The sequence below is a fragment of the Eleutherodactylus coqui genome, chromosome 6 (assembly GCF_035609145.1).
Source record: "Eleutherodactylus coqui strain aEleCoq1 chromosome 6, aEleCoq1.hap1, whole genome shotgun sequence".
NCBI lineage: Eukaryota > Metazoa > Chordata > Amphibia > Anura > Eleutherodactylidae > Eleutherodactylus > Eleutherodactylus coqui.
Genome location: NC_089842.1, coordinates 67,175,494 through 67,201,913, shown reverse-complemented (window position 1 = coordinate 67,201,913; position 26,420 = coordinate 67,175,494). Strand labels below are relative to the sequence as shown.

At 46.0% G+C, this 26,420-nt stretch overlaps 1 protein-coding gene across 1 annotated transcript in view; it reads right to left on the bottom strand.

The window, feature by feature from the left end:
• LOC136631328 (5-hydroxytryptamine receptor 3A-like) overlaps positions 1 to 26,420 on the bottom strand; it is a 43,667-nt gene that overhangs the window by 8,663 nt on the left and 8,584 nt on the right. The window contains exons 5-7 of the mRNA XM_066605586.1: positions 13,160 to 13,329; positions 9,092 to 9,249; positions 5,611 to 5,815 (exon numbers count right to left, since the gene is read on the bottom strand). Of these exons, the coding sequence (XP_066461683.1) occupies positions 5,611 to 5,815; positions 9,092 to 9,249; positions 13,160 to 13,329 (533 nt within the window). The remainder of the gene's footprint in view (positions 1 to 5,610; positions 5,816 to 9,091; positions 9,250 to 13,159; positions 13,330 to 26,420) is intronic.

Here is a 26,420-nt window from a genome sequence, read left to right as displayed (position 1 = left end):
CTGAGCACTCAGCCAATCACAGGCAGACCTCCGCCATTCATTGAATGACAGCTGAGCGCTGCCTGTGATTGGTCACAGAGCTCAGCCAATCACAGGCAGCGCTCATCTATCCATTGAATTCAAAAATACCAGCCAAGGTAAAAGGGAGCATGGTTTGGTGCTTGCCTTATCAGGACTTCTATTATGACACATGGCAATGTATGAATAAATTGACTACTGGCATTTAAAGAAGACTAAAATTATGATAATTAGAAAAAATTGCCAAATTCAAATCAAAATCAACAATGAGGCCATAGAATGTGTGCAAGACTTTATCTTCCTTGGTTCAAAAATTTACCAGGCTGGAGTCTGCACTGTAATGAAGTTCTTTCAGCAGACGGGGATTTGAAATCCCCGCCTGCTGAAAGGAATGCGTCTGATTTTGATTTGAAGTTGGCCATTTTTTGTAATTGACATAATTTTAGTCTTCTTTAAAAGCCAGTAGTCAATGTATTCATACATTGCCATGTGTCATAGTGATGTCATAATAAGGCAAGCACAAAACCATGGCTGGTATTTTTGAGTGACAAAGGTGGCAACTAGAGATGAGCGAGCGTACTTGGTAAGGACAAATACTCGAGCGAGTATCGTCCTTACCAAGTACCTGCCTGCTCGCCCGCAAAGATTCGGGTGCGGCGGGGAGCGGCAGGGGAGAGCGGGGGGAACTGGAGGGAGATCTCTCTCTCCCCCCGCTCCCTCCTGCTCACTCCCGCAACACAGCGCGCACCCGAATCTTTGCGGGCGAGCAGGCAGGTACTCGGTAAGGACGATACTCCCTCGAGTATCTGTCCTTACCGAGTACGCTTGCTCATCTCTAGTTGCAACCCTAGATGCATGGGTATAAATTGTCCCAGAGGTTCTTAATGGGACAGCAATTTTTGAGGCTCTGGCAAAGAAACTTAAAACTTGGCACGGGCATTGAATATGTCATAAATAGGAAAAGTTAATGGGTCCCAACTTGATTATTCAATTCTATGCGCAAAAGAATTAGCATCCAAATTTCACGTACGGAATCTAATTCTTTCACTTCCCGGTGTCATAGAAACTCGAAATTTGGCATGGGCATTGATTATGTCATAAATAGGAAAAGCAAATGGGTCCCAACTCGATTATTCAATTCTATGCGCAAAAGAATTAGCGTCAAAATTTTACGTACGGAATCCAATTTTCTCACATAGAAACTTAAAACTTGGCACGGGCATTGATTATATCATAAATAGGAAAAGCTAATGGGTCCCAACTCGATTATTCAATTCTATGCGCAAAAGAATTAGCGTCAAAATTTTACGTACGGAATGTATTTTTCTCACTTTCCAGTGTCATAGAAACGTGAAATTTGGCAGAAGCATTGAGTATGTCATAAATAGGAAAAGCTAATGGGTCCCAACTCGATTATTCAATACTATGCGCAAAGGAATTAGCGTCCAAATTTTACGTACGGAATCCAATTTTCTCACATAGAAACTTAAAATTTGGCACGGGCATTGAATATGTCCTAAATAGGAAAAACTAATGGGTCCCAACTCGATTATTCAATTCTATGCGCAAAAGAATTAGCGTCCAAATTTTACGTACGGAATGTATTTTTCTCACTTTCCAGTGTCATAGAAACGTGAGATTTGGCACGAGCATTGATTATGTCATAAACAGGAAAAGATAATGGGTCCCAACTCGATTATTCAATTCTATGCGCAAAAGAATTAGCGTCCAAATTTTACGTACGGAATGTAATTTTCTCACTTTCCGGTGTCATAGAAACGTGAAACGCATTGATTATGTCATAAATAGGAAAAGCTAATTGGTCCTAACTCAAATATTCAATTCTAGCGCAAAAGAATTAGCATCCAAATTTTACGTACAGAATGTAATTTTCTCACTTTCCGGTGTCATAGAAATGTGAAATTTGGCACGAGCATTGATTATGTCATAAATAGGAAAAGCTAATGGGTCCCACCTCGATTGTTCAATTCTAAGCGCAAAAGAATTAGCGTCCACATTTTACGTATGGAATCTAATTCTCTCACTTCCTGATGTCATTTTATATAAAGGATACGTTGCATGGTTACCTCCACGAGGTGTTTCCTGGGTAACACAGAGAACTACGCAAAATGGTGAACATATGTTTTTCCGGTATCTCTAAAGTAACCACGACTTCATAAGATTTCCGTGTGAACACCAGATAAACACCAGTACCAAATTAACTCGGGCGAAGCCGGGTATATCAGCTAGTATAATATATATACAGTTGTTTATAAACTAAGGATATTTACACTATTCTATTATATAGGTTGCATTGGATATATTATATTGCAGATTTAAACTCAGAGTTGCTAATGTATTCAATTTTCATAGTGAGTTATGTATTTATTTTCTATTCATTGAATGGGGCCATATAACTTCTGTATGATACTACGATATGTATATGTTTTGTAGATTTTTTTATTTTGCTTATGTTATTCATTTTAGATTTTTGCTCATGTCTGTGATTACTTCTAATTCTCGTTTTTGTTATTTCAGTCTTTCTTGTTGATAAAAGCTAATTAGATAGAATATTTGTGTGTTAATACTGTGGCTGTTATATTAATCTACTAATATCAGTTTTGCCTTGGATATGAATTTTTCATTTGTGGAATTAATCATGTTGAATAAATAAATAAAATCGCAGTTATTCATCAGTAGTACCGTATTCATCACTAGCAATGTGGATTTTTTGCCTGGGATAGTGCAGACTTATTTTGGTCCTCCACCTGCACCATAATGGTTTTAGATGGTCCTCAGTACTTATGCTTTGATTTCGGGCTGCAGGTGCTGTCTCATGCTACCAGTAGTGACAAGGACACTAGCAAAATGCAAAACTAGGAAATAATCAGTCATGAATGATAGGAGAGAGTAATTATCTCCGGCCACCACATGCAAAGCCATTCCCTTTTTCAGGCTTGTCTTGTTGACTCTCTAGTGCACCTGTTGTCACTTTATTTACACCAAAGCAGGTGAAATTGATTTACTGTTGCTTATTCTTCCTAACTGAACAGATTATTATCCTTGAAGTTGAAGTGTCTTGGGGATTACACTGTGATGCTTAAGCATTCCTGATTTTTCTTTAAGTACCACATACTCCTTGACAAAAATAATGCACCAAAAAGGAGTTGTTGTACTCAAATTAAACTTTATATGTGTGTATATGCTGATAATATATGTAAGTGATTACAATGTTAGGTTGAAAGGAAAAGTGTATTTCGGGAAAACTTTACAATTTACGGGAGTCTCTAATACCCTGTTTGGCCTGCTCTAGCCTTGATACATAATGAGGAATGGTCGGGCATGGAGGCATAACTGAATGCCATGTTTTGCAGCAATCTGACATTTGTATCTGGTTGTCACGACTGGAGTCCGGGCAGGTGGAAGTTCCTAGTCCAACCCGCAACCCCTGCCCCTACCTACTTGCGGGGGGGCTGAACCTGAGCCATAGACCACACCTGATCCTATTGCTGCAAATAGGTAGTCAAGTCCTGAACCTGGTTCGTTGGGGCCTGGTTTGCCAAAGCTGACACGGCCTCCATGGAAGGAGTTGACGTAGCCGGTCAGATATAATAGTCTGACCCTTTGTGGGCCAGTGTATCTGTCACGACTGGAGTACGAGCAGGTGGAAGTCCCTAGTCCTACCCGCAACCCCTGTCCCTACCTACTTGCCCCCCTAGGCTAGGCCCTAGGGCGACAGTCCCTAGGATCACTAGGGATACAGGGCAGGAGTTAGACTCACAGACAAATACGGGAAAACAAACACAAAAGCAGGTCAGGCAATCCAGGTCAGTAACAGGAGAGAACGTGGTCCAAGGGGTCAAGCGAAGTTGAAGTCAGGTCCAAAGCAAGCAAGTCAAAACAGGGCATCAATTCAAGGTAACGCAGGTGTAGCTGGAGACCAAACATACATTGGCAAGGTCAGAAGAAAACAGAGCAGTTTAAATGCTGTCAGAACTCCTGCCCAAGCAGCTGATTGTGGTGGGAGTCTGACAGCAGCAGGACCCAATAACAGGATGCTGGTAGAAACAGCCCCTGGCGCCTGCAAAAGACAGGCAGAGGCAGAACAAGCGTGCCTGGGTGTCATGGAAAGGCCGTGTGGAAGAGTCGGACCAGGCGTGGTGCACGAACATCCCTGGCAGGGACCCATGCCCTATCCTTAGGACCAAACCCTCTCCAGTGGACCAGATATTAAATCGAGCCCTGAACCTGTCTGGTGTCAATGATTTTCTCTACCTCATATTCTAACTCTCCTTGCACCACTGTAGAAGAGGGCGGGTCATGGGAGTCATAAATCTCTTTAACAAACTTTAGTGGAAGAGGTTGTGAATAGAGATGAGCGAACGTACTCGGATAAGCACTACTCGTCCGAGTAATGTGCCTTATCCGAGTACCTCCCCGCTCGTGCTGAAAGGTTCGGGAGCTGCCGCTGCTGACAGGTGAGTCGCAGCGGGGAGCGGGGCAGAGCGGGCGGGAGAGAAGGAGAGAAAGATCTCCCCTCCGTTCCTCCCCGCTCTCCCCTGCAGCTCCCCGCTCCGTGCCGGCACCCGAACCTTTCAGCACGAGCGGGGAGGTACTCGGATAAGGCACATTACTCGGACGAGTAGTGCCTATCCGAGTACGTTCGCTCATCTCTAGTTGTGAACCTTCCAAGACCCAGGAAGGGATAATTTATATGCCACAGGCGTAACAACCTGAGAGGTATAAGTGGACCAATAAAACGAGGAGCAAGTTTTAAGGACGAAACCTTCAGTCTCAAATTCTTAGAAGACAGGAAAACCTGCTCCCCAACCACAAAAGGTGCAGAGATAGTGCGTTTTTTATTTGACTGCCTAAGCAGTTTCTCCTGGGAACCCTAATATATGACAGAAGTTGCATAGTTATTTCTTTTGTGGTGGATTTTGATGATCCAAGGGACAGAATACATTTTTCCATCTGTTAGGCCTCATGTCCACGGGGAAAATCAGATCCGCTGCAGATTCTACATGTAGAATCTGCAGCGGGTCCCTCCTGCCCCGCGGACATGAGCGCCGAAAATAGAAATTTAAAAGCATTTACCTATCCGTAGCGGGCGGGGAAGGTCAGCTGTTCCTCACGGCCGGATCTTCATTTTCGGCCGGCGGATGAATTCCTGACGCCAGCGGCACGTCGCCGGCACGTCGTCGACGTGCCGCGCGCATGCGCCGGGCACATCCGCCGAGCCGAAGCAAGGGAGATGCGGCCGTGAGGAAGAGCAGAGCTTCGCGGCCCGCTGCGGGTGAGTAAATGCTTTTAATTCCTATTTTAGGTCTCATGCTCCATTTTTTTTAAAATCACTTTTATTGACGATCCGCGGGTATTTATCTACCCGCGGGTGGTCAATGCATCCCTATGGGGTGCGGATCCGCGCGCGGGAGATCCGCTGCGGATTTTAAATCTAATTTTGCCCGTGGACATGAGCCCTTAGGTATGTAGTTACTCTATGATCAAGTCTTATGGAACCTTTCCTCAGTATTTAGTTTATCACTGCAAGAATACATTTGGTACAATAAATTATTACAAAATCGTTTTTACTTATTAGTGGTGTCCCAGTTGGAGGAGATTTGTCTGATACAATTAGAAGAAAGACTGAATATCCAAGGAGGAGGGTGATCTTGAAGCTCGATCTCTCCCCACTCTCTGGTGGTAAGTAAAATCCAGCGATATTCATGATCATTAACAACATACTCGGCAGGATCAGATTCACAGTATAAAACAATGGCTTTCTTCTTAGCATTATCTAAAAATGAACCAAGAAAAAATACCGAAAATCACAAATTCATAAAATTATGCAGAAATTAATTTAATCTTAAAGGGGTATCTGGGGACTTTTACTATTGATGACTTATCCTCAGAATAAGACATCAGCAGTTGATTGGCAGGGGTCCGCCACTTGGGTTGACCATTTTATAGACAAGTTAGCAAGGAGGCTAAGACTAGAGTTGGGGTAGTAATTGGGTGCAATAATGAAATGACCAAAAAAAAATTGCTGATCTTACATATATTAACCAGTCAGTTCAAGGTATATCACAGATTCAGTGCTAGACTGTGTTATCCAGGGTTAGTAAAATTAAGACCCCCAAGATATTTTGATTATTGTAAAGCCCACTATATCATGTATAAACCTACATAAATTTATTGCATATGTGCACAATGTAAATTCCCTGTCTGCAACACAGAATTCATAATGCACACAAGCTGGCTTACTGCAGTACCAAGGAAGCACAAGATTTGGAGCAACCTGTGGATGACATGAGGTGCCGTCCATGTCAAACAACAAAATATGGCCTGGCATTACACTCATTGACCTGGAGAGTTGGGACATCTGCATACTCCCAGCATACAGCACAGGAATTTTTATAACTTCATTTTCTATGGTATGCATTGCTACTGGAGACATAGCTTTATACCAGACTTTATACGTACTACAGTGTGGTGGCAACAGTTTATAGGAATAAAACCCGGTATCAGGTTTCCTTTAAACATAATAGCCCTATTATCTCCCCTAGGGTGGCTTCACACGAGCTTGTTTTTGTGCGTACATAGGTACGTACATAAGTGCGCACCCACGTACATGCAAAAACATGCGTAAATGCAGGTCCATGCATTGTTTTCAATGGAGCCCCAGCTGCTTCCGACGACTCCATTAAAAACAATGGCCTGCCAGTACCCTTGCATTGTTTTTCAGGGAAGGGCTTTACATATAAGCCCTTCACTGAAAAACAAAACTTTTAGTGTAAAAAAAACAAAAATAAAAATAAACTTACCCATTGCTGCTGCCATGTCCCCCGCAGGGATAAAGAACACATCTGCCCTGAATGAATGACGGGCGAGAGCTGCCAGTGATTGGCTGAGCACCTCAGCCAATCACATTCAGCTCTTTCAGCAGGCGGGATTTAAAATCCCCGCCTGCTGATAGATCAGCACTACAGTGCAGGGGACAGCAGGAGAAGATGCGGCTGAGCCTGACAGCTGAAGCAATGTGAGTATCTATTTTTTTTGTTTTTTACAGAACTTTTGCAGCATTTTCATGGAGGGGGCTTATAATTAAAGCCCTTCCCTGAAAGTAATTGACAGGGTCCCAACAGCAGAATACTGTCCCGCAGCTGACATGTGTGACAGCTACGGTAGAGAATTGAAGAATTCCTCTGCTGCATCTGTCACAGAAGTGGCAGATGTAGCATCAGGGAATTCTTTTTACTAGCGGGGATGAAGGAAACATCTGCCGCATGTGGCAGATGTGTTCTTCATCCCCACAGGGGACACAGCAGCAGCAGAGGATAAGTTTATTTTTTTATTTTTTACATTAAAATTTTTGTTTTTCAGGGATGGGTTTATATGTAAAGCCCTTCCCTGAAAAACAATGCAGGGGTGCTGGCAGATCATTGTTTTCAATGGAGCCGCCGGCAGCAGACGCAGCTCCATTGATAACAATGCGTGCATTCCCTATGGTGCACGCATGTTCTATCTTTGCAGGCACACGCCTGTAAAGCACGGACATGTGCACACACCATAGGGAATGCATTGGGGCTAATAGACGCGTGATTTTGTGCGTGCATACACATGCACAAAATACACGCTTGTCTAAAGCCAACCTATGTCCCCAAATAGACTATCAAAAGCACAATTTTTTGTTTATAGTATGGAGTTTAGAAGAAATAACTCCAGCCTAACCCTACCGCTCATCCAATTCCTGCTCATTGCCTAGCTGTGACCCCTCATTTGGAAATGCAATCCCAAAAAAGGGTTGAGAAGTGGTTTGTACAATCTGTATCAAATATAATGTGTTACTAAAACCACAGAGACAAATTGTAGGAATCTTGTGACCAAAGTATAATGGGTGTCCAATACTTGGATTCAATAATCTGGCTAGAATCATATTCAATCAGCCCTATCATTGGTTACACAAAAAATATTCAACCTACAGACTGAAATATATACATTGGAATGTTTTTTCTCCAGCTATAGTGATGTTTAACACTCCGATTGCCATGTGAGTTGTATTAAACTCATGCTAGTTTTGAGCCCGTGGCCTTGGGAGTTATATGTAACTCATCCACAGAAAGCAATAAACTAACACATTTCTCATTCAATTAGAAAGGATCACTTTGTTTTCAAAATGTATATTCTATTTTTGTAATAAAACACCACGGCCCCAAGGATTTTTTTCTTCTAGTGTGACAGTCAATATGTTAAGTTGAATAACAACCTCATGTTCTTTGAATGCTTTAACCCTTAATGATCACCCTGGTTACTTTCTTAGAGATTTTGATCTAGTAGTGCCCTTGAGCTTCTTTGGCTTTCAGGACTGCAGCAATTAGTCATGGTTTAGATTCCACAAGGTGCAGAAATCACCTTGCAAAAATATTGGCCCATGCTGAAAAAAGCGTGCAAGAAAAATGCAAGTGTGGAAGAGTCCTCAGGCAGCTAACCTGTGTGCTAAAGGTAAGTTAGGGGTAAAGTCCCAATTAGACACAATGATTATCGATCTAAATTCGCTCAAAAGCCGTCTTTTGACCGATAATCATTGCGCCTAAACGCGCGCCCATCGTGCACTGTTCGTTCATCACTCATTTCTAGCCAGTTAAAAATGGGCAATGAGCCTTCTCAGTGCTGCACGCTGACATCTCAGCTGGCAGTGCTGATATAATTTTTTCAGCTGGTAGCCCGCTGGCATACCAGCTGAAAGCGCCAAGAACAATGCAGCTGTTTGCATAGACAAAATAGCTGCATTGTTCTTGGACTTATCGCAGTAGTATCCCGCTCTGCCTGCATAACTCTTAAGTAGCAAATTAGTTACTTAGAGTTATGCAAAGAAGATCGCGCTCAAAACTGCCACTCAAACTGTTGTTTGAGCGATTTTTGAGTGATCATCACTCCGTGTAAATGGGCCTTTAACTCTTCCCCTGATTAGCAGACAAGCAAATTTAACCCCATCTAACCAGCAAAGACTAAAACTTCCTACCAAATTTTGGGTATTGTTTCACTAGTAAATTAAAAGAAAACAATAACTTACATAGAATGTAGTTTCTCCAAAGTTTTCAAATTCATAGTTAGCTACTTTGAAGCGGGGAGATACGTTGACAATATCCCATTCACCAAGATTTGCATATTCACTAATGTAACTTTTGTTCTCTTTTTCATGGTTCCAAAAAAATACATTAAGATCTTTTGCTAAATATGAAAAAAGTTGAAAAAGGTTAATATTGTGTAGAAGCAGATGCAAATCAAGAACTCAAACTTGCCAAAATTTAAACTCATGATATAGAGCAAGACTACAGAGTTTTTAAAATACAAAGGCACACCTTTTTTCAATACCAAACCCCTTATTTACAAAAGGACTGAAAGCCATTTTTACGTGGAACTATGAACCAGGGTTTTTAGTAAGAGACTGTTTTATGTACACATAGTACTAGCCCATGGAACTTGTGATCCCCTCTGAGTAAGCACAGCACAGCTACTAATAATACAGACCCAAGACCCAGACCATTCTTTTATGCCGACCTCGGTGAAGTGGACTCCTTAAACATGTCCCCGATCAGTTCTCACTTGTATACACACCCCAAACCAGTAACCCCTGTATACAGATGTACGGGAGGTCCGAGACTGTTGGACCTGTATTGCTTGCTTCTCTATTTAATTTTGTGCCTTTTCATATGAGCCTGTATCATGCTGTAGGCTACTGGCACTTAAAGAGCGTGGCCAGGCGAGAATGGGTGATGCCCAGGTAAACATGCTAATATCATTATTGGGGTGGTCTGTATATAAAAATTGTTTGTGGACTTTGCCAGAGAGAGGAAGTAGGGGAGAGTGTAGTGTAGGCAGTAACTGCTAAAGAGTCTCTGTGTGTCCTACCAGTTGGGGCTACACCTTGTTTTTAGAGTCACAGGAGGAAGGAGCTGTTGTTCAACTACGCTGAGGAATAGGGGGCTACATGAACAGCTTCTCTAAGTGGTTACCGGGTACATACCCCTCTACTCTTGCCAATACGCAAAGCTACCGCCAAAGGTCAGACTGTTCAATAATGTATTTTTGTTTTTGAGCATTCAAGCTAGAGTCATACTGTTTCATCCAGTGCGACCCATCACCACACCACTACATGTCCCTTACAATGAGGGACCAGATGTTCTCACGAGAGCAGCCTTGACTGTACCCCTGTCATGTGGACTGTCCCCAATCTGACCCCCATCCTGCTGGCCCATATCTTCTTTCGAGAGAGAAGAAGGGAAGAGTACAGAGCTTTTGAACTAAATTAATTATTGCGTAACGCGTATACTATGTTCCAACTTCAAGGCATTTGAGGATCGCTTAGCAATTACCCGTTTGAGCTGAAGTTTTGCGCAGCCCATGTTTTTGCTGAATGGGACAGGATTAGGGTGTGGGAGCAGCAAAAGTTTAACATTTGGAAAATTACCTAAGGGATATATATATATATATAGTTATGTATTGGTGGACAATACAAAGGCAACGCGCTTCTGTGCTACTAAGGCACCTTCTTCAAGCCTTAGAGTTGCCCTTGTATTGTCCACCACGGCTGGAATCCAGGACCAATTGCCTTTCCTGTTGATGCGGCTGGGACGTGATTTTGTTATTATTTGACAAAAGGAGTCAACACTTCTAGGAGGGGGATTTCTGTACATCATACCCCCCTCCTCTCGAGTAAGTGCCATTCCCTTGAATTTCCCTGTAATTAATTTTGTTTATGCTGTACAGTTCAAGAGCGCAGACTGCTTTTTAGTCACAATTTTTCCTATTTCTCTTCTTGGGGGAGAATCTCTATGTTACGGTATACTATCCTTGGTACTCTAGCCTGGGTGCCCTAGATCGCACCCACAACCCCTGTCCCTGCCTACTTGCTTCCATTCCTAGCTAACCCCAGGCGGGCAACTGTGCGGAGATCCCTACTCTCAATAGGGACCGAAAAAGGGACGCTGGTGTATCTGGATGGAAAGGGTAGAATACTGACAGAAAAGGCAGATGTAAATAACCAACACGAACAATACTAAGCAGAACTGAGGCAGATGGAAAAAACTGGCGGATAATAGCAAAGTATAGCAGACAAGATGACAGAAGCAGGACACCAACCGAGGCACACTAGCTAGCACACTGAGGAAAACCAATGACTGGCAGTGGTTGGCAGTCTCTGCCCGACCTTTAAACAAAATCCTCTGCCCAGGGGTGGAGAGAGGGAGGCAGTCAACTCCCAACAGAACATACTAAAAGGGAGCTTGTACACGGCAGCTGCATTCACAGGTGTGCACGCGGACAGCGTCGCGCACCACCAGCACCACGCCGCCCACGCCAGCCAGGCACACGCAGCCAGGCAACAAGCTAGGGGGACGCGCCCCAAATGCGGGACCCAGCACACCGCCGCCCAGGGCAGACCAACAACCGCATGGTAACACTCTGTATAAAGAAAGCCCCAATTGTCTCTGCAGCTCTCCCTAATATTAGAGGATATGAACTGTCCAACTAATAACTGGTGACCTGCTAGGTGTTCTCTGAATGTTGTTGGATTTCACAGAGCTTTGTCTATTAAAAAATAAAAAGTTATGGGACTTTAAATGCAAGGACAGAAAAAATAATCATTTCCAATAAATAGGGTTTTTATTGTTTAAAAGTGGAAAAACCAAAAAAAAAATCTAAGTTTTTGTATCGTCATAATCGCCTCAGCCCACAGAAAATTTTTATCATGTTGCGTGATTTTCGTTCTAATAAAAAATTGGCAGAATGCCTTCCAAATAAAATTTATAAAAATTTTAACAATACATTTAAAGTACCCAGAATTGTTCCAATAACAACTAGTTTGCCTCCCAAAAAACAAGTCCTCATATGACCATGACGTTGGAAAAATAAAAAAAAGTTACAGCTTTTGAAAAGTGGAGATCAAAATCCCCAAAACATTGTTGCATCCTTATGGCCAATATAGGCCATGTCCTAAAGAAGCTAAAAATCTGGCTACTACATATATGGGTATTTTATCCCTTGCAAATTAGTACCAAATATATGGCTGGAGGGTGGAGTGCAGTTATGTCACACCATATTAATTCTCAGGTATGTAGAGGGTACAGTGTTGCTAACTTAGCTCATACCGCAGAGCATATCAGGCTGGTTGTAGGTAAATAGTGAAGAGAGATGATGGAGACATTGCCAGTTACCTCGATGAGTGCACAACTCTTTACCTCCAAGGACTGAGGTAGAGGTGGCCATTACCCAGACAACAGGTGAAAAAAACACAGGAAATTCACCAAGGCCACCTGCCGGGAGCTGCAGAACTGCAATATGATCTGTCTGAATGTCCACACAGAGCCGTGAATAGACACTGTGCTACTATACTAGCACAGGTATTGGGAGGACAGTAGGTCTCCCACAGTGCCGAATTATACCCTAGGCTGTTGACATCTCAGGGTCCCCCTCGCAAATTATCTCCTGATACATTTCTTATTTTACTAACCAACAATTTTAATAAACCAATATTTATGGCACAAAACAAATATTGGTACCATTTTGTTTCAGGCTCCGACATTCTACTTCTACAAAGGACTGACAACAAGAGCCTGAACAAGATAGACTTGTTTTGTTACAGTAGAAATTATATGGTGAAGTTAATTGAACTTCATGATAACTCAGAGAAGATAACTAATAGAGACTTCAGGTATATACATTCACTAGCGTTCTAAAATCTTCTACGAGGGTCTAGGGTCGGGGGGAACACGCAACACACTAACTCACAGAAGACGTAATAGTAATTTTCAATCTAGAGCAAATCAATATTATTTTAATCTGTTGTTGCGGAGCCCCTAGAAAACATAGAGCCCATAGGCAAGTGTTTACTCTGCTTATTTGGTAATCCGGCACTGGGAGCTCAAGATATTTGTTGGCTTCTCAGAAAGTTTGGGAGATCCCCCTGACATTCTGGGAGAGTATACAAAGACTGATAGAATATTTATTTTATGCCAGTTGTATCTCTGCTTCTATGTGTAAAATTCTGTTTTAACCCTACAAGACCTGTATTCAACATAGCCTGCCGATTAGTGGTTATATCTTAGTACAGTTTTTTCTTTAGAAATAGGACAAAACATACTTGTGTGAATCCAGCTAGTGAACGTCATGGAGCATTTGTGACGATCAAATGGAAAATAATAGATGTCAAAGTTGCAGGTAGATTTTAATTGCAAGGGCTTGTTGTTATGGATTTTGCCATTATAATCAAGGTAGACATAAGCTTCTTCTGTAGTTTTTCCAGGATCCACTCTAGAAATCAAGCAAAAGTCAGTTGTTTTAGTATTAAGACTAAACGACTTTCATCTGACACAAAATATATGAGACATTTAATACTATATGTTCCATTTCAAGTCCGAAAATTGATGTCTGCAGTGCATACCAGATCCCACTGTTGATTACTAGTAATCTATATGGCAGTTTAAATTGAAGGAGTAGTCTGGGAAGCAAAAATTACATTGCAATCTCAGCGCCATATAAAAACATAACATGTCATACTCACTCAATCTTCTCACAGCTCCCAACCCAATAGTGCCTGGTTCCCTAATTTACATGACAGAACAACATCACTGGAGATGTAAGAGCAGGGCATTGTAGCACCGGATAGGCAGAATGAGAGTTGCAGGGAATCAGGTGAAGTTTGTATGACTGTTTCAATGTTTTTACAGAGTGCTGAGAATATTCCAAACTAATCTTTCTTCCTCCACACTACCCCTTTAAGTCAAGTATTGAGCATTGGAAAAAAATATGTGCTCTAAGGTAATATAAAATCTAATATTTTTAGGCATAAGCAATCAAATGGTATCTGAGAGGTAATAATAAATAATACCTTTCCTGCAGATCTGACTAATGATCTCTTTATACTCAAGACTATAATTGTAGCAAGAGGACCTCTGGAAGAATGAATGTTTCTACACCAACATAGAATAGGGTTCTTAACTAGAGATGAGCGAGCATACTCGCTAAGGCAAACTACTCGAGCGAGTAGTGCTTTATGCGAGTACCTGCCCGCTCGTCTCAAAAGATTTGGGTGCCAGCGGGGGGGTGGGGGAGTGCGGGGAGGAACGGGGGGGGGGAGATCTCTTTCTCACTCTCTTCCCCCGGCTCCCCCCTGCTCACTCCCGCAACTCACCGATCTCCCGCGCCGGCACCCGAATCTTTTGAGACGAGCGGGCAGGTACTTGCATAAGGCACTACTCGCTCGAGTAGTTTGCCTTAGCAAGTACGCTCACTCATCTCTATTCTTAATCCCTTAGTGACCACCCTATTGCCTTTTTACATCCTAGCTTGCTGGGCTTTAACCCCCAGGGACATAAAAACATGTTCCCTGCGGGGATTAAAAACCTGCAGGCTCTAGACATGACAGCTCCATGCTGCCAGCTCCCGGAGGTAGCCAACAACCTGGAGTTATCATTCCGGGCCGCGGGAAGCATCGCCGGTCATGCAATATCCAATGGATAGTGCTGATCGCATTAAAAGTAAATAAAAAGCTAAAAAAAGTTAGATTTTCTGCTCCCCTCACAGATAGCATCCAGGCGATGTCCCGCGATGATCTGGTCCGAAACGGACCCTCTGCCGTCTTTTGCGTATGTGCGCCAAAGGAAAAATGGCAATGCATGCACAGAAGACCAGATCAGTGCGGTGCATTAAAAATTTCCTGCCTGGAATGCAGGAGGTGTCACTGGGGACCGTGGTGAACAGTCCCCAGGCCCGTGATCGTCGGTATCTGTAATCGCCAGTATTTCAGCTGCCCTAATGGATGAAAATACTCACCCCCATCCTCCATGACGTCCCACGGCGGTCTGAACCTGCCGCGGGCTTCTGCGCATGTGCAGAAGGGCAGAGAGCCTGGCAAATTTAAAATCTCCCTGCACAGGGCTGTTAAAGATAGCCAATTGCAGGAAGATGTCACCAGGGACTGCCGTATGTGGTTCCTGGTAACATGATGATGTGATTATGTAAAGTTAAAAAGTGTAAAAGTAAAGTTTAAAAAGTTAGTTTCATCTTACGATCCGTGAGACATACCTAAGGTCCCCAAAATTTGCCCTCCAATCGGATCTTTATCCACGGACCTTTCTCAGCTTTAGCGCATGCGGCTGTCAGCAAAATGGTGGACGCATACACAAAAGTTAAGAATTGTCCGGTAAATTTAAAATTTCCCTGCTCCTGGTTTCCAAAGGTAGCCGAGAGCCTGGAGATGTCATGGGGGCTGCGGTATGCGGTTCCTGGTCATGTGATCCTCGTTATCCAATGACTAATAGCGATCACATAAAAGTTAAAAAAAAGGTTGAAAGTTCATCCCCCCTTACTGATGCGATCAGTGAGAGGAGATGAAACTTCTTCCCAGAGGCCTCCACATTTGAATCACAATGCTATTATCCTCCGTAGACCTTCCCAGCTTTTGCGCATACGCCCGCTGGCAAGATGCTGGACACATGCGCAGCAGCCAGGGAGGGCCCGGGAAATTTAAATTCTCCTTGCTCCCGATGACCAAAGGTCGCTGAGAGCCTGAAGCAGTGACCGGTGGCCTTGTTGAGCGGTCCCTGATCACATGATAAATAGGTAGTGATCTACCTTAGGCCAGTCTCACATGACAGAACATGAATTGCTAATTCCGCAAGCGTTTGATCAGCGGTAATACACAGAACAATTTAAATGCATTGGATTACACAATTCTGCTCACATAAGCAGGTCGGAATTACAGCCCACAGCCCATATGCAATTGCATTGTGTACGGGCTACGGGTACCCGCGTCATCACTAAGTGACAGCGTGGGAAATACAAACAAAAAAAGGTGTACTGCACATGACCGCCTGTGTGAGTAGGCAGTTAGGCGCAGTACATTATCCGGCCGTACACAGCACCACGGCTGGGCTAACAGCTGGGATCTGCTGCAGGCCTCCACAAGCGGATTCCATATACCGTATATACCGGCGTATAAGATGACTTTTGAACCCCGAAAAATCTGCTCTGCAGTCGGGGGTCGTCTTATGCGCCGGTAATACAAAAAAAAAAAAGTGTAAAAAAAAAAAATTTTATTACTCACCTCCCACGGCGTTCTGTCGCGCTCCGGCAGGCTGTCGCTCGCTCCTCGTCCCCGCCGCAGCATAGCTTTCTGAATGCGGGGCTTGAAATCCCCGCTTCCAGAAAGCTAATACACACGCCGGCAGCCATGACAACATTGAATGGCTGTGATTGGCTAAAGCACACGTGGCTTCAGCCAATCACACTATTCAATGACATCATTGAATGGCTGTGATTGGCTGAAGGCGCACGTGTTAGCAATCACACCCATTCAATGATGTCATTGAATAGTGTGATTGGCTGAAGCCACGTGTGCTTTAGCCAATCACAGCCATTCAATGATGTCATAGCTGCCGGCGTGTGTATTAGCTTTCTGGAAGCGGGGATTTCAAGCCCCACATTCAGAAAGCTATGCTGCGGCGGGGACGAGGAGCGAGCGACAGCCTGCCGGAGCGAGCGACATCCTGCCGGAGCGCGACAGAACGCCGTGGGAGGTGAGTAATAAAATTTTTTTTTTTTTCTCCACTGAATACCGGCGTATAAGGTGACAGTTGGGGGGTCGTCTTATACGCCCCGTCGCCTTATACGCCGGTATATACGGTATGTCTGTGTGAGTCCAGTGTTACTTGAATCACTACCTGTAATACGTAAATTACAAGAAGCCCCGGGAACGCTCACCTTCTTGAAGTTTCAGGAGCACCTTGTTGAGCGTCTTCTGTGTGAGACCGCCACACCTCATCAAGCTTACGAAAGCCTCACAGAGTGCCACTTTTTACACCCCATACCCACCACTGAGGTCAAGATATACCCCACAAAAACGCATGAGAGGAGGAGGGATACCCGGTTTTATTGCCCCATGTGCCCTTCCCAACCAGGCCTCCGGAATTACTCCTGTTTTCAGACATATCACAGTTTCATTATTACTTTTATCTAAGGTTAAGGGAATGCCAAAAAGGGCACGGGGGGATTATTTTTAGGGAGTCAATTTTTTTTCAACACAAGTGAACAATGGGGCCTGGAATCTATTCAGTTGTGCCCTGAAAGCTTCCCTCCTTTATAGGCCTATCCATGTTGGGGCTACAATGGGTATGGTTCTGAGCACAGGACACATAGGAGTATCCATTTTGGAGTGCAAAACCTCATTTTCATGTGCACTATAGAAAAACAACCTGCCTTTAAAATGACATATTGGCAAAAAAAAAACCGCTTGTCTGACTTTGCCCTAAGGCGCAAACACGCTTGGTCACTATAGGGTTGATGAAAGAACAATGAGACTATGGAATTCTCTACCTAAGGAAGTGTGATGGTGAATTCACTTAAAGAGCTCAAAAAGAGCTTGGGTGGCTTTCTTGCATTTAAAATTATTACAAATTATCTTGAGAAGGATCATTGATCCTGGGATTTATTATAACTTAAGTAATAGATTTGAGAGGGATTTTTTTCCCCCTTAAGGCCTTAGTCACACGGGCGTTTTTTCACGCGATTTGCGTATCGCATGACGGATGCGCATGCGCAAATCGCGTGACCGGCGCCGAAAAATCGGCCCAAAAATCGCCCGAAAATCTGCTCCTAGCCGCGTTTCATTAGAAACGGGCCGGAGCTGTCCAGCGCATTGCATTCAATGGAGACGGCAATACAGCGGCTCCATTGAATGCAAGCGCTGCGGGCGAGTGTGGGATGAATTGTCGGGAAGGGGTTAAATATATAACCCCTTTCCTGCAATGCATCCTGAAAAGTGAAAAAATAAAAAAAATGTATGTACTTACCTGCTCCCGGCAGCTGGAGATCCCGGCGGCGGCCTGCAGTGGGTGTGAAGGGGGTGTGACTCAGGCTTGCCCCTGATTGGCTCAGCGCTGAGCCAATCAGAAGCAAGTCTCAGTCACACCCATTCATGAATTCATGAATGGGTGTGACTGAGATCAGCCTCTGATTGGCTCAGGCTGAGCCAATCAGGGGCAAGCCTGAGTCACACCCCCTTCACACCCACTGCAGGACGGCCGCGGGGATCTCAGGCTGCCGGGAGCAGGTGAGTACATCCTTTTTTTTTATTTTTTCACTTTTCAGGATGCATTGCAGGAAAGGGGTTATATATTTAACCCCTTCCCGACAATTAACCCCGCGCACGCCGGCAGCCCATTGCTTTCAATGGAGCGGCTGTATTGCCGCTCCATTGAATTCAATGGGCAAACATCGTTCTTCTCTGCCACAGCTGTTCCAGCTGTGGCAGAGAAGAATGATTTGTCTTCTATATGTTCTCATTGGGGTCGGCGCTGCTGCCGCCGGCCCCATTGAGCGCATATAGAGAAGAGAACAGGAATCGCAGATCGCAGATAGGTGCGATCTGCGATTTCTGTTCTCTAATTTATCGGACGAGCGCATAAAAAGCGCTCATGTGTCCGATACCATTGCAAAGCAATGGTTTTAAAAAATCGCCGGACGCATGCGCATGCGCAAATCGCGGCAATAAACGCCCGTGTGACTGAGCCCTAAGATGGTAAAAACTGACTGTTACCTCATAGAAATTTTTGTTTTTCTCTGGATCAACGGAAAATGGGTTGAACTGGATGTTACAGTGCAGGGAACAAATTCAAAATTAGGCGCCCCATTTACACAGTAGAGTATTATTTCGGCAGATAGGGGCAGAATCCTAGTCAGTACTAGTGATGAGTGATTATTAGATTAATCGTGTAGAGAGTAATCGGGATGACTTTCCAAAAATATTGGTAATCGGGCTATGTGTTACTAATTCCCATTAAAGTCAATGGGAGTCAAAATCAGATTCAATTTGAACTCCAGGAGAGAGAGGTATGTGTATGTATCTTCAATGAATATGGCTCAGCGGTTAGCAATATTGCCTTGCAGTGCTGGACTCCTATGTTCAAATCTAATCAAGGATAACATCTGCATGATGTTACTCTTGGTCATAATTTAAACCTAGAACTCCTGCACTACAAAGCAACAGTGCTAACAACTGAGCCACCATTTTTTAAATTTCTTTTCCAGAGGAGAAGAAGAAGAATAAACACAAAGAGAATATGAAAACTGCATTCAGATGTTGACCCTTTGACAGATTTGAACCTACAACTACAAATCTGCAAGGCTGAAGTACTAACAACTGAGCCACCATACATGTTATTCCTTCTTTCAAAGGAAGCCCATACAGACGTTGTCCTTGGTCAGATTTAAACATAGGACCCCAGCACTGCTATGTTACAGTGTCAATGATTGAGCCACCATGCTTCTTCTTTGGTCTTCATTCTTCCTTCTCTTCCTTCAGAGGAGAAGGAGGAACATGTGACCATTCCTGAAATGGCACACATGTTAATGGTAAGATTATTTCAAAGATGCAAATAGTAACATTAAAAGGAGAATACAGTTTGGTTATGGGTCATGGACCCCTTTAATCCCCCTACTGTAACTAAATACAGACATTGACTACTATACAGTATCTTAGTTTTATTTACATTAATGTGGATTTTGTATTGAGTGGTTATTTTATTGATTATTTTTCCGGATTATAGTTGATTAAAGTTCCTGATCTACAAGCACGGGACTATCATTGTAATATTGACTTTAAGTTATTAAATGTGGAGTATAGTATCACTTAATGATTTTCTGAAAAAAAAATATGGTTGGCTGTTCTTTGTTATCCCGGACTTTAGAAGAGAAGGATTTACAGGTTCTGATTCCTGAAGATTCGGAAATAAGTCCACAGTGTAATCAGACAGCAGAGATAGCTAGTAGGAAGCTCAGCTGTGGAGCAAGATGTATAACCAGTAGAAAGAGGAAGATAGGGATCCTGCTGTATAGAGCTCTTGCAAAACCACATCTAGAATACTGTGTTCTGGAGAAAGTCATTGATAAAATAGAACGAGGCCAAGGACAGGCTACAGAAATGGTGGAAGGTCTCAAGAATAAAACGTATTAGGAAAGACCTAAACATTTAATTTGTACAGCCTGGAGGAAAGAAGGGAGAGGGGGGACATGATGGAAGCTTTTATATATATTTAATGTATAAATAATAGAGATGAGCGAACACCAAAATGTTCGGGTGTTCGTTATTCGGAACGAACTTCCCGTGATGCTCGAGGGTTCGTTTCGAACAACGAACCCCATTGAAGTCAATGGGCGACCAGAACATTTTTGTATTTCGCCGATGCTCGCTAAGGTTTTCATGTGTGAAAATCTGGGCAATTCAGGAAAGTGATGGGAATGACACAGTGACGGATAGGGCAGGCGAGGGGCTACATGTTGGGCTGCATCTCAAGTTCACAGGTCCCACTATTAAGCCACAATAGCGGCAAGAGTGGGCCCCCCCCCCCCCAACAACTTTTACTTCTGAAAAGCCCTCATTAGCATGGCATACCTTTGCTAAGCACCACACTACCTCCAACAAAGCACAATCACCGCCTGCATGACACTCCACTGCCACTTCTCCTGAGTTACATGCTGCCCAACCGCACCCCCTCCCCCCCACAGCGCACACCAAACTGTCCCTGCGCAGCCTTCAGCTGCCCTCATGCCACACCACCCTCATGTCTATTTAGAAGTGCGTCTGCCACGACGAGGGACCGCAGGCACACACTGCACAGGGTTGGCACGGCTAGGTAGCGACCCTCTTTAATAGGGGCGGGGCGATAGCCCACAATGCTGTACAGAAGCAATGAGAAATACAATCCTGTGCCACCGCCATCAGGAGCTGCACACGTGGGCATAGCAATGGGGAACCTATGTGCCACACACTATTCATTCTGTCAAGGTGTCTGCATGCCCCAGTCAGACTGGTTATATGCACCTTAACAGTAACCGCGTTGGTGGTAATGTGGTGGTGACTGCGGACCTAGTACCACGGTTGTATTTTGTTGGTTTTCGGAATGTGGCCAGGATTAAGTGGGCCGTGGCGGGGGGATGGTGTGGGGGCTCTCTTGTAGTGTCGGTAAAGGTGAAATTCTTGGACTGCCACCAGACGAACCAATGCAAAGGCATTTGCCAACAATGTTTTCCCTGTTGGAGGAGGAGGGGGATGTTTTTGAGGCACTATGTGTCCTCTCCACGTGTCCGTGGTTATATGCACCTTAACAGTAACCGCGTTGGTGGTAATGTGGTGGTGACTGCGGACCTAGTACCACGGTTGTATTTTGTTGGTTTTCGGAATGTGGCCAGGATTAAGTGGGCCGTGGCGGGGGGATGGTGGGGGGGCTCTCTTGTAGTGTCGGTAAGGGTGAAATTCTTGGACTGCCACCAGACGAACCAATGCAAAGGCATTTGCCAACAATGTTTTCCCTGTTGGAGGAGGAGGGGGATGTTTTTGAGGCACTACGTGTCCTCTCCACGTGTCCGTGGTTATATGCACCTTAACAGTAACCGCGTTGGTGGTAATGTGGTGGTGACTGCGGACCTAGTACCACGGTTGTATTTTGTTGGTTTTCGGAATGTGGCCAGGATTAAGTGGGCCGTGGCGGGGGGATGGTGGGGGGGCTCTCTTGTAGTGTCGGTAAAGGTGAAATTCTTGGACTGCCACCAGACGAACCAATGCAAAGGCATTTGCCAACAATGTTTTCCCTGTTGGAGGAGGAGGGGGATGTTTTTGAGGCACTACGTGTCCTCTCCACGTGTCCGTTCCATGTAAGCAATAGTAGCACTCAAGACAGGCCCCAGTAACAATTCTGAAGCAGCAGTATAGCGGGAGCGCAGTCTTCGTTCCATGTAAGCAATAGTAGCACTCAAGACAGGCCCCAGTAACAATTCTGAAGCAGCAGTATAGCGGGAGCGCAGTCTTCGTTCCATGTAAGCAATAGTAGCACTCAAGACAGGCCCCAGTAACAATTCTGAAGCAGCAGTATAGCGGGAGCGCAGTCTTCGTTCCATGTAAGCAATAGTAGCACTCAAGACAGGCCCCAGTAACAATTCTGAAGCAGCAGTATAGCGGGAGCGCAGTCTTAGTTCCATTTCAGTAGCCTTAGTATAGCCAAGGCACAACAAGTGACATTTATGTAGCTAAAGTGTAGGCCAACCCCACACACCTTTCTGTACCATGAGTGCAGGCGAAGAACATAGAAATTACTATGATTACACTGTAGGTGAGGGCCCCAAAAAATTGGTGTACCAACAGTACTAATGTACCTCAGTAAAAATTGGCCATGCCCAACCAAGATGGCAGGTGAATCGCTTTGGTTAATGTGGCTTAAGTGGTAACTAGGCCTGGAGGCAGCCCAGTGTAACGAAAAATTGGTTCAAGTTAAAGTTCCAACGCTTTTAAGCTAATTGAAACTTATAAAAATTGTTCTGAAAAATTATTTGAGTGAGCCTTGTGGCCCTAAGAAAAATTGCCCGTTCAGCGTGATTACGTGAGGTTTCAGGAGGAGGAGCAGGAGGAGGAATATTAGACACAGATTGATGAAGCAGAAATGTCCCCGTTTTGGATGGTGAGAGAGAACGTAGCTTCCATCCGCGGGTGCAGCCTACGTATTGCTTAGGTATCGCTGCTGTCCGCTGGTGGAGAACAGAAGTCTGGGGAAATCCAGCCTTTGTTCATCTTGATGAGTGTTAGCCTGTCGGCACTGTCGGTTGACAAGCGGCTACGCTTATCTGTGATGATTCCCCCAGCCGCACTAAACACCCTTTCCGACAAGACGCTAGCCGCAGGACAAGCAAGCACCTCAAGGGCATACAGGGCTAGTTCAGGCCACGTGTCCAGCTTCGACACCCAGTAGTTGTAGGGGGCAGAGGCGTCACCAAGGATGGTCGTGCGATCCGCTACGTACTCCCTCACCATCCTTTTGCAGTGCTCCCGCCGACTCAGCCGTGACTGGGGAGCGGTGACACAGTCTTGGTGGGGAGCCATAAAGCTGGCCAGGCCCTTAAAGACTGTTGCACTGCCTGGGATGTACATGCTGCTCGATCTACGCACATCCCCTGCAACATGGCCCTCGGAACTGCGCCTTCTGCCACTAGCGCTGTCGGCTGGGAATTTTACCATCAGCTTGTCAGCAAGGGTCCTGTGGTATAGCAACACTCTCGAACCCCTTTCCTCTTCGGGAATCAGAGTGGGCAGGTTCTCCTTATACCGTGGATCGAGCAGTGTGTACACCCAGTAATCCGTCGTGGCCAGAATGCGTGCAACGCGAGGGTAACGAGAAAGGCATCCTAACATGAAGTCAGCCATGTGTGCCAGGGTACCAGTACGCAACACATGGCTGTCCTCACTAGGAAGATCACTTTCAGGATCCTCCTCCTCCTCCTCCTCCTCCTCCTCAGGCCATACACGCTGAAAGGATGACAGGCAATCAGCCGGTGTACCGTCAGCAGCGGCCCAAGCTGTCTCTTCCCCCTCCTCCTCATCCTCCTCATGCTCCTCCTCCTCCTCCTGTACGCGCTGAGAAATAGACAGGAGGGTGCCCTGACTATCCAGCGGCATACTGTCTTCCCCCGCCCCCGTTTCCGAGCGCAAAGCAGCTGCCTTTATGGTTTGCAGGGAATTTCTCAAGATGCATAGCAGAGGAATGGTGACGCTAATGATTGTAGCATCGCCGCTCACCACCTGGGTAGACTCCTCAAAATTACCAAGGACATGGCAGATGTCTGCCAACCAGGCCCACTCTTCTGAAAGGAATTGAGGAGGCTGACTCCCACTGCGCCGCCCATGTTGGAGTTGGTATTCGACTATAGCTCTACGTTGTTCATAGAGCCTGGCCAACATGTGGAGCGTAGAGTTCCACCGTGTGGGCACGTCGCACAGCAGTCGGTGCACTGGCAGCTTAAAGTGATGTTGCAGGGTGCGCAGGGTGGCAGCGTCCGTGTGGGACTTGCGGAAATGTGCGCAGAGCCGGCGCGCCTTTACGAGCAGGTCTGACAAGCGTGGGTAGCTTTTCAGAAACCGCTGAACCACCAAATTAAAGACGTGGGCCAGGCATGGCACGTGCGTGAGGCTGCCAAGCTGCAGAGCCGCCACCAGGTTACGGCCGTTGTCACACACGACCATGCCCGGTTGGAGGCTCAGCGGCGCAAGCCAGCGGTCGGTCTGCTGTGTCAGACCCTGCAGCAGTTCGTGGGCCGTGTGCCTCTTATCGCCTAAGCTGAGTAGTTTCAGCACGGCCTGCTGACGCTTGCCCACCGCTGTGCTGCCACACCGCGCGACACCGACTGCTGGCGACATGCTGCTGCTAACACATCTTGATTGCGAGACAGAGGAGGAGGAGGAGGAGGAGGAGGGTGCTTTAGTGGAGGAAGCATACACCTCCGCAGATACCACCACCGAGCTGGGGCCCGCAATTCTGGGGGTGGGTAGGACGTGAGCGGTCCCAGGCTCTGACTCTGTCCCAGCCTCCACTAAATTCACCCAATGTGCCGTCAGGGAGATGTAGTGGCCCTGCCCGCCTGTGCTTGTCCACGTGTCCGTAGTTAAGTGGACCGTGGCAGTAACCGCGTTGGTGAGGGCGCGTACAATGTTGCGGGAGACGTGGTCGTGCAGGGCTGGGACGGCACATCGGGAAAAGTAGTGGCGACTGGGAACTGAGTAGCGCGGGGCCGCCGCCTCCATGATACTTTTGAAGGACTCCGTTTCCACAACCCTATACGGCAGCATCTCAAGGCTGATGAATTTTGCGATGCGGACGGTTAACGTTTGAGCGTGCGGGTGCGTGGCGGCATACTTGCGCTTGCGCTCCAACAGTTGCGCTAGCGACGGCTGGACTGTGCGGTGCGAGACATTGGTGGATGGGGCCGAGGACAGCGGAGGTGAGGGTGTGGGTGCAGGCCAGGAGACGGTCGTGCCTGTGTCCTGAGAGGGGGGTTGCATCTCAGTGGCAGGTTGGGGCACAGGGGGAGAGGCAGGGGTGCAAACCGGAGGCGGTGAACGGCCTTCGTCCCACCTTGTGGGGTGCTTGGCCATCATATGCTTGCGCATGGTGGTGGTGGTGAGGCTGTTGGTGTTGGCTCCCCGGCTGAGCTTTGCGCAACAAAGGTTGCACACCACTGTTCGTCGGTCGTCAGGCGTCTCTGTGAAAAACTGCCAGACCTTAGAGCACCTCGGCCTCTGCAGGGTGGCATGGCGCGAGGGGGCGCTTTGGGAAACACTTGGTGGATTATTCGGTCTGGCCCTGCCTCTACCCCTGGCCCTGGCCACCGCACTGCCTCTTGCAACCTGCCCTGCTGATGCCCTTGACTCCCCCTCTGAAGACCTGTCCTCCTGAGTAAGCGTTGCACACCAGGTGGGGTCAGTCACCTCATCGTCCTGCTGCTCTTCCTCCGAATCCTCTGTGCGCTGCTCCCTCGGACTTACTGCCCTTACTACTACCTCACTGCAAGACAACTGTGTCTGATCGTCATCGTCCTCCTCACCCACAGAAAGTTGTTGAGACAGTTGGCGGAAGTCCCCAGCCTCATCCCCCGGACCCCGGGAACTTTCGAATGGTTGGGCATCAGTGACTATAAACTCCTCTGGTGGGAGAGGAACCGCTGCTGCCCAATCTGAGCAGGGGCCCGAGAACAGTTCCTGGGAGTGTTCCCGCTCCTGAGCAGGTGTCATTGTAGTGGAGTGAGGAGGCTGGGAGGAAGGAGGAGCAGCAGACAGAGGATTCGGATTTGCAGCAGTGGACGGCGCAGAACTGCGTGTTGACGATAGGTTGCTCGAAGCACTTTCTGCCATCCAGGACAGGACCTGCTCACACTGCTCATTTTCTAATAACCGTCTCCCGCGTGGACCCATTAATTGGGCGATGAATGTGGGGACGCCAGAAACGTGCCTCTCTCCTAATCGCGCAGCAGTCGGCTGCGACACACCGGGATCAGGAGCTCGGGCTGTGCCCACACCCTGACTTGGCCCTCCGCGTCCTCGGCCGCGTCCACGTCCTCTAGGCCTACCCCTACCCCTCAGCATGCTGTATTACCAGTGATTTGATTTAACAGGCAGGAAATAAATTTGCGCAAGACTGCAGGCCAAATATAATTTTTGCCCTTTTGGGAAAACGAAAGGCCCCACTGCCTCTAGTGAATGAATAATCTAAGTTTAATAACTGTGCTGTGTCCCTGCTTATGTGTCACAGAACGTGAGGGTAGCAGAGTTATTATAACTCTGGCAGAGCAGGTATTTTTTTTCCCAATTAAGGAAAGCAAATGGCGAAGCCAGCAGTAAAGCGTAGCTGGGTGCGTATGATTTAGCAATGTTTTTCACGCAGCTCACACGTGTCCACCGCCCGTAAGGACGGACAGAGGCTGGACAAATAGATTTGTTTCCACTTGTTTTTCCACCAAAAGGCAGCACTGCGTATATTCTATGAATAATAACTGTGTTGTGGCCCTGCCTATACAATTCTTTCCCT